Genomic DNA, 13,991 nt, shown 5'->3' on the forward strand with positions numbered 1-13,991 from the left:
AATAAAGAAAATATGACATCTCAATATGAAACACAAACTATGGACATCTACTGTACCTCAGCCAAGCAGCTGAACTCTGTGGACGAATTCCTTGGAGAATATAAAGAACGTTCCGTTGAAACTAAGAAACAAACAAATTTCACTGGTAGATAATTAAGTATGTTTTTCATGTTCAATGTACATGTCATTGAAAAAATACACAAGTGATAATAGTATTTAGCTTCTTCATTATAGGGATAGAGTTTAATAATACTACTTTGCATTGCACATTGTAAATGCATTTTACAGTACTGCAATATACCTAGTTACACATGAAACTGATGTTGATCATAAAACTTTCACAGCTACAACGTAGTTTCATTTGTTTTTGAAAATAAAATCAATGCAAAATTATAATTTACACAAGCTTTTTTTAGCTTGTAATAGCGTTATGTTGAAACACAACCCAATATTAAATATTAATCATATTCCATTGTATTCAGGCATTTGTAAATGCATTAAACCTTCGTTATAATGGACCATGGGGGGGGGTCTGAATGCCGGCTGTAACCGAATAAGGGATTATCCTTGAATAAAAAGCACAAACAGCTGCAATTGCTGGTTAATACACAAAAGCACACAAAGTGCTGGAGTAACTCAGTGGGTCAGGTAGCATCTCTGGAGAATGTGGATAGATGACGTGTTGGGTCAGGACCCTTCTTCCGCGGGAGAGAGGTTCCGCACAGTTATTGGCAGCCAAAGTTCAGATAAGGGCCGGCGGCGACGACTGCAGAGGTGGTGGTAGCGGCAACGGTGGAGGCGGGAGCGGCCGGAGAGATGGTGGTGGCAGCAACAGTGGAGGCGGGAGCGGCCGGAGAGATGGTGGAGGCGGCACGGGCCGGAGTGGCATTGGCAGCCCAGCCTTGGAGTGAAGATCGATAGGTCAATCCGCTATAACCAAAATCCGTTATGAAGAGGTCCGTAAAAACGAGGGTTTACTGTATCAAGTTTTTCTGGCTTCTGGAGTTCTGAACAAGTAACATAAATTGGTTTCTTTTACAGACTTTTCCAGAACTCTGCATAATCGTGGTTCTGTATCTTAAAACCATGGTAATAACATTGTTTGCATTAATATTTATCTATATCTTACATCATAAAAAAATATATAGCTGCAGGCACTATGTAATTTCTGTTGCCAGATTAACATTGTTTTACAATTTCTCACCTCTGTCTTTGTTACAATCTGTAGGGCTGTAGTTGGGATTCTGGCTTAAAATACAACAATGTTTCAAATCCTCATTCTTGGAAATGATTCCTACACACGTTTAAAAAAAATCAGAGTTCATGGATACTTTTGATGACACGCTATTGTGGCTATAGGAAGGATGTACAGGCAGTTCTGTTATAATGTGATAGTTGGATTCCCAAGAAACCTAGTGTTATAGAAAATCACGTTATATAAACAATTGTGTCATTTGGGAAGAGGAGGTTAGATGCTCGAGAGTTTCAGACTCGTAATAACAGTTACTTTCTCCCCCAGAGGATTTTTGAAAATAATAATCTTCTTAGTAGCTGTAAGTTTATTCTTGTTGCTGCAAGTTAAAAATAATAATGGCTGTATTTAACATTGTTTAATACAGCATTAGTGCCCAAATGTCAATAAATGTGTTTGGTTGTCAATTTTGATTACTACCCGCGGTTAAAGTAGCAGGTCTGTTCTCTAGATAAGGGTGTCTGATTATTGCAGAGAAGTTAAATGGAAACAGGTTTATTCTCCGTTTATTAATTTCCAAAGTAATTTTTGTGGTTCTCCAAATCCTAATTGAATTCGAGCTATATGCAATTTGGCCTAATGCACCAATCGTGCTAGAAACATTGGTGTAGGAGTAGGCCATTCGGCCCTCCGAGCCAGCATCGCCATTCAATACGATCATGGCTGATCATCTAAAATCAGTACCCCGTTCCTGCTTTTTCCCCATATCCCTTAATTATTTTAGCCCTAAGAGCTAAATCTAACTCTTGAAAACATCTAGTGAATTGGCCTCCACTGCCTTCTGTGGCAGAGAATTCCACAGATTTACAACTCTCTGGGTGAAATAGTTTTTCTTCTCTCTATATCCAATTCACTTTATGGAAACATACCTTAAAGCAGAACTCCCTGAAGAGGTGTTGGGGAGATACAGACAGATTAAGTCAATGGTAAGGAACATGGTAGATTGAATAAAACATGGAAAAACAGAAGGTTATCACTGTGGTGAAAAAAAAGTAGAATGATAAAGTATTTATCTTTGAAAGTATTTATCCATGAAAAGAATAGAGAAATATAGGATTATTACAGGAAAAAAGTATCAGGATAAAAGAATAGCCCCAATCTCATTGAATGACAGAGCAGGCATGAGGGCCCAATGGATCCTCTTGCTTGAATTTGTTATTTTTATTAATGTCACGGGTTCACCTTCTTACCTCCTGTAATTTCTTCTGACCTATTAAATGCTTGTTCCAGACCCCCATTCATCGCACAGTCTTCAAAGGGTTTCTGTACATTAAGCTTTTCTAAACTTTCGATTGCATTGCTATGTTCCGATAAAGATTTTAACAGCGAAATTGTGTCTTTTGGAGCATGAATGAGAGAGTAGTCATCAGCTTTAAATCTTAGCTCTTTTGGTTCATGTATAGGATACTTCCGAGGACCTGGGGAATGTTTTTCCGATAAAGATGCAGTGTTCGGGTGATTTCTGGATATAATTTCAGTTTGATTATTTCCTTGCAAAATTGGATCCAAATCCTCCTCTTCAGCAACAGGCAACCAAGCTTTCAATTCTACATGGTCGGTTTGATGGACTTCCATATATTTAGGCATGGGAAATGCTGGAATGGGTTTTGCAGGGGCACTACACGTGTTCAATGATCTTTGTGGTAACATTTCATTTTCATACAAATTAGCTCCATTTTCCTCTGAGATAAATTCACCTAGAAGATCGAAGTTTATATCATCAAAATTATTAGTGCTCAGGGTGCTCAATTCTACTTGTGCAATTGGTTTCTCAGAATGGTCACTGTGTGTAGCAGAAAGCAACTCGGATGGATTATCCAATTTGATATAACATTCTTTTGCCTGACAAACATTATTGTCCAATGTTTCTCCGGTATTTGTATAATTCTCCTCAGTCTGCTCTTTTGTATTTGGACTAATTGGTTCTTCTTTCTTTTCACATTTCTGTTGGATTTCTTGAATATTCAAAGAACTTCCTATACCTAAACCTTCAGATAAATTTCCACTTACATCACAGTTCGCTGGCAATTCCATATCACAATGTAGTGCCAATCTAGGATCTGACATCTTCCCAGGAAAGTAACCAGCATGATGGCTAGGTATATCTGTTGCACAAGCAATGTCAGAACCAACCGATGGCTCCTGTGGATGATTTTCTGACATATTGCAGCGTGACTCTGTTTTTCGGTCAAGTAGTGCTAATATTTGATCTTTGCTCCTCTTATTCTCATGCACTCTATTACTATGGGAACAGCCCTCTGGATTGGAAGCCATTGCAGCAAAACCATCTACAGAATAAACCATATTCATTTCATCACTGTCCCTCAATGCACAGTATTGACTCAGTGAAACTGTAGAGGGTAATTGAGAGCTTGTTGAATCTCTGTTAGTTGTTTCTGAAGATTCCTCTTGCGGAAAAGCAGAGCAACTTGAGGCTTTCTTTGCGCACAAAGTAGAAAAAAGGAGTGATGTAGCATTAAGCTGTGGGAATGACGAGCTTGGATTCTGGGATTTAGCCATTGTGAATGATGCATCATTCTGCTCTGTTGTCAGCTTCTTTGACATCTCCCGAGGTCCTTGGAAGCCCTGTAATATTTACATGAAATGGAATTAAAATAGATACTCAAGACATTAACGGTGAACATCCAAATGCAAAACGGTACATCAAATACTTTACATACAGTGTACTTCCGTTTCAGACCCACAGGCAAGTAACGTCGAGCTGGATTTGAGAGATTTACATTAGTTGTAACAGGTTTTGTGGCTGCTTCTTCACTAATAGAATTAGTGGCCTTCTCTTGGAACGTTTTTTCTTCTTCCACTGTAATTAAATATCGATCACTTTCAAATTCCTTGCCTGATTTTACCTACCAAAGCAGCAGAAAACAATATTGAAATTATTTGGAAGAAGAATGAGAGGAGATCTAATTGAAAGATTAAATTCTCAAAGTGCTAGAAAGACAGGATGCCACAAGGATACATCCTCTGGCAGAGGCGACTAGAACAAACCCTCTCAGAATACAAGGGTAAGACATTGAGGACTGAGATTAGAAATTTCTTCACTCAGAGGGTTACCATATAAGCACATAAAGGTCAATTGCTGAACATAGTAGATAGATAAATTCATATGAGGAGATAGATACATTTCAAAATGGAAAATACATCAAGGGACAAGAGATGTGAACAGGAATATTTTGTTGAGATAGGTGATCGTCCGTGATGATATTGGAGGAGGAGCAGTCTTAAGAGGCCAAATGGCCTACTACCACCTTTAATTTTTTGATGTTCCTTATGCACTTTGAAACATTTTTAACTTTCCTAAATATTCCATGAACTGGACCACCAAACAATATTTCACAACTCTTGATCAGAGATTTGGTAAAAGGATGGGCGAGAAGCAGAATATTACTAGAGAAAGGTCCAGAACTCAGGAATCAAGTAGCTGGAGCTATGGCTACTATAGTGGAACAATTAAATTTAAAAATCATAAAAAGGCCAGAACTAGAGGAGCACAGATACTCAATGGTTGTGGAACCAGAAAAAAATTATGGCCATAATGAGGGAAGAGACAGTAAACAGTCTTCAAAAGGAACAATCGTAAATGAGGTTAAGTTTAGAGAGTGGAGCTCACATGAGGTTTCCCAGAAATGTTTACAATAATCAGTCTCAGAAGTAATAATAATAAGTCTGACATTTCTGCACTAGATGAACTGATAAGACAATAGGTGCACGAGTAGGCCATTCGGCCCTTCGAGATGTAGGGCATAGTGTTACGAATGTCAAAATAGCCACTCAATTGCAATGACTCCAAGGCTACAGTTTTGGAGTGATGACGATGAAATCAAAGACTGCAGAATGGATTTTTGGAAAGGCTCTGAAAACATCAGCTTTGCGGTATTTAGATGGGGAAAGTTCTGCGCACCCAACATTAGATTTTAAAGAGCGTGGTGAGGAAGTAGAATATATATTATAAAGCATTTACAACACAAAAACAATTTGGGAAATTGATCTCTCTGGCTGCTTATGTGCTACTAAAGCCTCCTAATACTTCATTTAACCCAATCAACATATTGACCTACTCATTTCTCCTCCATGTGCTTACCTAACTTGCTCTTTACTAGATCCAAACTATTTATCTCAGTTATTCCCGGTGGTCACAATGTCCAGATTCTGACCAATTTCTAAGAAAAGCAGTTTATTTTGGATTTGTTAAATAGTTCAAATTTTGAATTTTACATTCACATTTTCTTTTTTAACTATTCTTTCAGAACTTTTAAAGATCCTTCTAGATGCAAACGTTGCTTTAGTGATGGATAACTGTTCATTCAACTATAAATACAGTAAATCAGCACATTGCTCATTACTGCATGGGCAGCATTTCCACAAATGAAACAATCAGAGATGAAAAAGCATTAAATAAAAATCTCACCTCTCCAAATCTGACATAGATGTGATCCAGACAAAGTCCTTTATCGTCATATAAAGTTGCCTGAAAGGAAAGTAAAACGGCCTGATGATAGGTCATCAACTGGAAATCATTGTTTATTCCTCTCTTCACAAACACTGCCAAACACATTTCCAGCAATCTATTTCTACAGCAAAAAGCCTGACTTTGTTCTCCAAACGTTCATTTTTACAAAAATGAATATGTTATGAAACAATACTTTGGTTGAACAATCCAAATAGAAGTAAAACATGAAAACAATGAATTTACTGCCAGTGGTGCACCATACGCAATTGTATTAGATCTGCATTGTTTTGAAATTTCAATTAAAAAGGTAGGTCTTGAAGGCACAGTAAATCTATAATCCTGCAATGGATATGTTTTGAAAAAGGCCAAATGCTAATAAAGACATTGCTCTTACAACATTAATGTACTGTCTCGGTGCCAGATGCCGATAAGTCTATTTTTATTTCAACAATAGTAGGAAAACAATATTTAAAACTGTTAATCACAAAAAGATATTGATTCAAAATTAAATTCCAAATATTGAGAATTGCACATGTTTTTTTCGGTCATATTTCTTTGATGACAGAAAATTACTGACATATTTTTCAATGCTGTCTCAAATTTGTTGATTCCCTGTGTAGATGGTTTATATGCAACCAATAACATAGTTACCTCAGTACCATTAACCCCGCCTAGTTAACATCAATCATAACGCCTTCCCTTCCTGGGTACAGTTCAGTAGAGGAACGTAGCCAGTGCTTGAAGATGTGTGTAATACGCTGTGCTATCATTAAAAGATGTTGTACGCTTTAAGAGTTTGTGAAGTATCAATTTACATGGTGTCGGAAGTGGAAGACACTTGCGTCTCCTGTCTGTCGGGTTTTATTTCTTTTTTTTGATTTGTGCCTTTTTGTGCTTAATCTCTCTGACCATGGCGTCCTCTTGCAGAAAGCCCGCGCAGCTTGTCTTTGATGCTGACATTTCTGAGCGCTGGGACACGTTTGAGTTTGATTTCACCCACTTTGTCAACGTCGCACATCGCGCTGATCCTGACTCCCTTAAAGCCTCCCTCCTACTCAACCTTGTCGGACCTGATGCCATGAAGAGAGCCAGAACTTTCACCTATGCTCCAGCGGTCCTGGGCGACGACGACGTGGAGATTACCCCTGCAGAATCTGCCAGTGACCCCGCTTGCCTGCTACGTAAGTTCAGGGAGATTTGTGACCTGCCCTCGAACCGCATTCTGCAGAGGGCACGGTTCTTTACAAGAAAACAGTTGCCGGATGAACCTGTTGAATGTTTTATTGCTGATTTGCGTTATCTCGCCCAGCGGTGCCGTTTTGGTGACATGACGGAGCAGCTCACTAGAGACATTTTAGTAACTGGCATGCGTGACCAGCAGCTACGATGTGAGCTTCTAAGGGATCCGGATCTAACGTTGGAAAAAGCTATGCATGCCTGCAGATTGTCTGAGGTCGTTGTATTGCCAGATGACCACCGAGACTCGGCCAATAAGTCTATCAACCTGGCTGGGTGTAGGAGACCCCAGCCTCGGATGGTAAACAATGCTTTTCTGCCGCGTGCCAACCCAGGTCCTGGTGAAGTGCCCCAAAAAAGGTGCCCAAACTGTAACTACATGCACCATAGACTGTCTACCTGCCCTGCTTATGGCAAATTTTGTAACTTTTGTAAAAAGTTAAACCACTTCTCTGCGGCCTGTCGCTCGATCCGTTCCCGTGGGAGACAGGCACAGATTTCCAGACCCAGTCTAAACATGCTGAGGCAATCTGATGGCTGTTACGATTTACAGCCCAGCCTGGTCGACTCCTACGAGGCAGATCCAATTAATCCTCCTGAGAATTCGAATGTGTTTACCCTCCTACACACAACCGCCCAACGCTCTGATCCCTCTGTAGCTCTGACTGTCAATGGTGTGTCCTTCCTTGCAAAGCTGGATACAGGTGCGAAGGTCAACGTATTGTCAATAAATCTTTTCAATAAGATAAGGAATAATGAGCCCCTGGTTGTTGACAACGCTACGTTGCATGCCTATGGTGGAGAAATTCTAAGGCCTGTGGGGAGGGCTGCTTTAACTTGTGTGCTGCAAAAGGCAACGAGAAACCTCGTTTTCTATGTTTTGAACTCTGACTGTGTAACCCTGCTGGGCAACCGTGCGTGCCAAGATCTTGGCCTGGTGTCCTTCGACCGCACGGTCCACAAAGTGCAACTGTCGTTCAACCCTGTTGTGGAATACCAGGACCTGTTCAACGATGACCTGGGAAAGTTACCACTCACATATCGTATTTCCGTTGACCCAAACGTACAACCTGTAGCCCGCGCAGCTCACAGGGTGTCTCACGCCATGAAAGACAGGGTCGAGGCGATGCTGAATAACATGGTCGAAAAGGGGGTGCTAGAAGCGGTTAGCGATCCCACCGCTTGGGTCTCCACTATGGTTGCCACGATAAAGAAAGACAAGAATGAAATACGTGTGTGTATCAATCCGAAGGACTTGAACCTTGCAATCAGGCGACCACACCACCCCATGCGGTCTGTTGAGGACGTGGCGGCTCAGGTCGGGCAGGCCACCATCTTTTCGGTCCTAGACGCTAAGAACTCGTTTTGGCAGATCCCGTTGGACAAAGAGTCTTCTGACCTAACGACCTTCGCCACACCGTTTGGCAGATTCAAGTTCCTGCGAATGCCATTCGGCATTAATTCCGCTAGCGAGGTGTTCCAGCGAACTATGGAGCAGATATTCTCGGGCCTGCCATGTGCCATCATCGTGGATGATATCCTGGTTTATGGGAAAGACATTGCGGAGCACGACCTGAACCTCCGCAGCATCCTGGATCGGGCGCGGAAGGTCAATCTGAAGCTGAATCCCAAGAAATGCCGGTTCCGCGTCCCAGAAGTCACGTATGTGGGACACGTCTTCACCTCTAACGGACTAAAACCCGACCCCTTGAAGGCAGCTGCCATCTCCGAGATGGCAGCCCCCACCGACGTGCCAGGTCTACAACGATTCTTAGGCATGGTGAACTACCTGGGGAAGTTTATACAAAACCTCAGTGAGCTGAGTGCTCCCCTGCGGCAATTGACAAAAAAGGATATTGCCTGGGCCTGGCTCCAACATCACCAGCAGGCCTTTGACTGCCTCAAGTCGAAATTGATTGACACCCCGACGTTGCGGTACTTCGATGTAAGTCGCCCCATCACCGTCACCTGTGACGCTTCCAAGTTCGGTCTGGGTGCGGCTTGCCTTCAGTCTGTCGATGGATCGTTACATCCTGTCTCCTATGCCTCCCGCACCATGACGGACACCGAGCAGCGGTACGCTCAGATCGAGAAAGAGCTGCTCGCGGTGGTGTTCGCCTGCTCCAAGTTCAGAGATTTCCTGTTCGGCAGCAGATTTACGGTCGAAACCGACCACCAGCCACTGGTGACCATCCTAAACAAGCCAATTCACGCTGCCCCCGCCAGGCTGCAGCGTATGATGCTACAGCTCCAGCGTTTCGAATTCGACATCATCTACAAGAAGGGCACCGAGATGCACATTGCGGACACCCTATCGCGCGCCCCGCGGACCTCCTGTGATCGCCACCCCTACGAAACAGAGGACTTGCTTGTACTGGGCGTTAATTTCATTCCCACCAAGCAGCTACAGGTGTTGGCCGAGCACACCGCTGCCGATCCAGTTTTGCAGCGGCTTGCCACTGTGATTAAAGCAGGGTGGCCAACAAAGCGCTCCGCTGCGCCATCTGAAACACAGCCTTTCTTCCTGGTCCGCGACGAATTGGTGCTCCAGAATGGCGTCATCGTCAAGGGACATAAAGTTGTGGTCCCGTCCTCCCTGTTTGACTCTTACTATTGCGCAGCCCATAGCGGACACCCTGGGGTCGATGCAACACTCGCCCACGCTCAGTGCCAATTCTACTGGCCCGGAATGGCCAAATATATCCGAGACCGAGTTTCTGCCTGCTCCACGTGCAACAGTCTTGCTCCACACCAGCAGCGACAGCCCCTGCTGCAACAGCCTGCCCCTGCCTTGGCCTGGTCCTCGTTGGCTGCTGACATCTTCGAGTGGCGTGGTAACCACTACCTTGTCCTGGTCGACTCATACTCAAACTGGTTCGAGGTGGATTTACTGACATCCCTCACGTCGGAGATGGTGATCCGAAAGCTGCGGAAACACTTCTCCACTTTTGGGTCCCCTGTCAGGCTGCAGACTGACAACGGCAGGCAGTTTACCAGCCGAGAATTCAAAAGTTTTGCGGACAAGTGGAATTTTGTGCATTTCACCAGCAGCCCTGAGTACCCACAGAGCAACGGACTTGCAGAACGGGCCGTCCGCAGCGCCAAGCATCTGATGGAACAGGCGAGACTTTCCAACACTGATTTGTACTTGGATCTCCTAAACCTCAGGAATGTTTCCAGGGTTCCGGCCATGGGGTCACCTGCTCAGCGTCTGATGTCAAGGAATACCAGATCTACTATCCCGATTGCCCAGCGCCAGCTGCAACCTCGGGTGCTGGAGCCTGCCTCCGTGCAGAGGCGTATTCAAGAGAAGCATGACAGCCAGCGGCGTTCCCACGATCGGTCGTGCAGACCACTCGATCCTCTTTTGCCTGGACAGGTTGTTCGGTTGCAGACCGCCGGCGGTCACTCCCGTCTGGCCACCGTGGTTGGGGTGGCCGACTCACCTCGTTCGTACCTGGTGGACCATGAGGGCACCATCTACCGAAGAAGCCGACAACACCTGCTTGCGGTTAATGAGCCAAAGCCGCAGCCCCCGGGACCCTATGCCCCGCCGCTCTCATACCAGCAGCCGGCTGCCGTCCCGGCCAGCGTTCCTTGTATGCCTCGGTCCCCATATCGCGCGCCCGGTTCCCCTCTGCGCGGGTCCCCTGTTGCCGGTTCCCACTCTCCCGGTTCTACCACCGCACCTCCCTTCCCTGGTTCCCCTGCTGCCTCGTGTCCTCCGGTTTCTTCTGCTCTTTCGGGGGGAGGGGGAGACATTCGTACGCGCTCGGGCCGGATTAGTAAGCCACCTGTGCGCTATGGCGATTTTGCTTAATTCTGTTATTAATTCTGTTGTTGTGACAACAATCTGTTTAATTTTCTAGGGGGAAGGATGTAGATGGTTTATATGCAACCAATAACATAGTTACCTCAGTACCATTAACCCCGCCTAGTTAACATCAATCATAACGCCTTCCCTTCCTGGGTACAGTTCAGTAGAGGAACGTAGCCAGTGCTTGAAGATGTGTGTAATACGCTGTGCTATCATTAAAAGATGTTGTACGCTTTAAGAGTTTGTGAAGTATTAATTTACACCCTGCTTAAGATGAGTTGATTGATTTCAGTTGAGAAGAAACTTATAATCTACAACTGATAGGAAAGAGAAAACCGAGGCATGCTCCTGATACCTACCCAGCAATACATGCTTTTAGAATTAGATGCAAACACAGCTTGGACATGGGGCAAATGAGGAAAAATCCCATCAACACTTCACACTCTGCGAGCCATGCTGGCGGAATGGTGGCAAGATAGGACGGACTGCGGCCAGGAGGAGCAGTTCACCAAGTTACCCTGATCGTCCCCTGGAGACCAGAGCCTGGGAGAATGGAGCCGGTGACGAGATGCGACGGGAGAGGAGTAATGACACTGGAGAGGAAAGGAAACTGGGGTCTGGCCTACCATACCTTCAAGATTGGTTGCTGGAGGCGTCCCGGAGACACAATGGTTAATGGGCGAGGAGAGGACGCCGGTCGACCAAGGAAGGCAGCAGCAGGAGGCAAACGCCAGCCTGGGGCTTGCCCAAATTGAACACCACTCAATAACAACTGGAGCGTGAACTGGACTTGGAAAATAGCACCAAGACGTGACATCTTTTGCATGCAGACTCAGTTGACTATTTCCATGCAATTGCTAAACGGGGATGTGCGTAGGTATGGTAATACTCTACCGGACTGTTTGTAAGAAAATAATTTCACTGTACGTTTGCACTTCGCACGTGACAATAAAGCACCATTGAACCATAATGCACCACTGAATGACTTTTCAAATGAAAGAATGTAGCACGAGGGGTATCTGTGAATTTGTAATTTAGCATGAAGACGGGAAAAGATCATTTTCAGAATAAAGTTATACTTGCAGTCACATAAGGAAACCCTATTTATTTCTCTGAAATATCCTGCTAACTCAAATAATGTCATCATTAACTATTGAACTTCAGTTTTATTCAGACAGCATCTAAACAATATGTCTAGTAATGAAGCTAAACTACGCACAGTCTCAACAGTTGTTTTACTGAGTGTTACTTTATGTAAGGTGAAAAGCTACACCCTCCTTACTGTGAATGTTAAACCATACTTTAAAAGAAAATATTTTAGTATAAAGTATCTCACGACTTGATAATCAAACCTTATTTCCAGAAAAACTTGTCTTTAAAACACCATCATGCCATTTTTTTGCTTTTTGTATTTTCTGGCTTGTGTAGAGCACCTGAAAAACAAAGCAAGGATTAAATGATCAAGCGATGGACGTTTTACACTTCAGAAAAAAACAGATGTTTTTACAAAAATAGCACTCCCGCAAAAGAATTCAAATACATCAATGAACAAATCAAGTAAAAGTTAGCTTACTTACAATAAATTCACGGCCAGGCATTTTCTTTCCCCTTTTCCAAACACCAGGTCACTTCAGCACGTCTAATTCATAATTCAACTGTACCAGCTCTAAGTAGAAAAACATACATTATTTATTTTGTTAAATGGTGTTAGAGGTTATGTGTAACATTTTATCGCAGTGGGATTAACTTTATGGGCTAATTATTTAAGGCAATGCTGGCGTTGATCAAGTTTGCTTTTTGAGAGATTGTGGCGAGCCGAGCCACTTTGGTCTCGAACCGTCGTTCATCGAGCTCGAACACTCGCGTAGACCTGGCGTGATCTGGGCCGACCAATCAACGCCAACCTGGGTGGTCTGCTGGTGGTGTGCAGCGAACGACGGAGCAGGTCTTCACCTCAACGTCAACGCGTTAACACACACCTTGCCCTCATTGTTGAGCTGTATCGTTTAAATATTAAACTGAGTATTTATGCAACACGTGAACCTCTAGTGGTGACCCTGACAATCCAAAACACCCTCTTTTGGATTTTATCATACCTGGACGAGACAACCCAGATCAGCAGAATGCAGTTTCGCTCAAACTGCCCACCTTCTGGACATCACAGCCCCAAGTATGGTTTGAGCAAGCCAAAGCCCAATTCCACATCCACCAGATAACTGCCAACGTCACCAAGTACTACTAGGTGGTCAGTGCGCTGGACCAGGACACCACCGGGCGCCTGATCGATTACCTTCGCCAGCCACCAGAAGTACAAAGGGATCAGAACACTCCTCAAGGACACTTTCGGTCTCAGCCGCCGCAACAGGGCGCCAAAGCTCCTGCACATGGATGGCCTAGGCGACCGCAAACCGTCCGTGCCCATGAACAAAATGCTCGTCCTGATGGATGGACACAAGACCTGTCTCCTTTTCGAACAGGCCTTCCTTGAGCAGATGCCTGTGGACATCCTTCATGCTCCTCGCGGATGATGATTTCACCGACCCCATGCGGACGCGCTGTGGCAGGCCAAACAGCAGGGTGGAGCCACCATCAGTCGGGTGGCGGCGGTGCCTCGGCAGTTCATACGGAAGGAGCGGCATTGATGTCGGTCACGAATGGCGCCAGCAAGACAAATGGAGCTACTATCATAAAAGATGGGGCTCCGAGGCCTGCCGATGCCGACCACCCTGCAGGCATCCGGGAAACACCTCGGCCGGCTGGCGGCAGTGGAAAGGGCGACCGGCCAAAAACATCACTTCCTCTATACTTGGGATCGTCATTCGGGGCAGCGTTTTCTCGTGGACACGGGAGTGGAGGTCAGTTTTTTGTCCCCCTCGGGCACCGACACTCATTCCAGAAAGAAGTGGCCTCCCCTGACCGCCGCCAACAGCAGCAACATTAGAACATACGGGGTCCACACGATCCCACTCCTGTCACTTCAAGTGGACCTTTACCATCGCCGACGTCTCACAACCACTGCTGGGTGCCGACTTTCTCCGGGCGCACTCCCTGCTGGTCGACGTGAAAGGACAACGTCTCGTTAATTCTGAGACAATCTAGTCGATCACCTTGCACCACGCCAAATTGACTGCGCCCCACCTCGGCTCGGTGACCTTCTCCGGCGGGTACGCCAGGATCTAGGACGATTTCCCTGACATCATAACTCCCCAGTTCAC

At 44.8% G+C, this 13,991-nt stretch overlaps 1 protein-coding gene across 3 annotated transcripts in view; it reads right to left on the minus strand.

The window, feature by feature from the left end:
- LOC144597272 (5'-3' DNA helicase ZGRF1-like) overlaps window positions 1–13,991 on the minus strand; it is a 69,132-nt gene that overhangs the window by 53,155 nt on the left and 1,986 nt on the right. The window contains exons 2-8 of one of the 3 annotated variants that reach the window (XM_078406390.1): window positions 12,354–12,442; window positions 12,129–12,209; window positions 5,682–5,741; window positions 3,934–4,119; window positions 2,443–3,838; window positions 1,205–1,294; window positions 57–121 (exon numbers count right to left, since the gene is read on the minus strand). In XM_078406390.1, coding sequence (XP_078262516.1) covers window positions 57–121; window positions 1,205–1,294; window positions 2,443–3,838; window positions 3,934–4,119; window positions 5,682–5,741; window positions 12,129–12,209; window positions 12,354–12,374 — 1,899 coding nt within the window. In that variant the 5' untranslated portion in view covers window positions 12,375–12,442. The remainder of the gene's footprint in view (window positions 1–56; window positions 122–1,204; window positions 1,295–2,442; window positions 3,839–3,933; window positions 4,120–5,681; window positions 5,742–12,128; window positions 12,210–12,353; window positions 12,443–13,991) is intronic. The other 2 variants (XM_078406408.1, XM_078406400.1) reach the window with 2 other exon arrangements.

The sequence above is a fragment of the Rhinoraja longicauda genome, chromosome 1, assembly GCF_053455715.1.
Source record: "Rhinoraja longicauda isolate Sanriku21f chromosome 1, sRhiLon1.1, whole genome shotgun sequence".
Taxonomy (NCBI): Eukaryota; Metazoa; Chordata; class Chondrichthyes; order Rajiformes; family Arhynchobatidae; genus Rhinoraja; species Rhinoraja longicauda.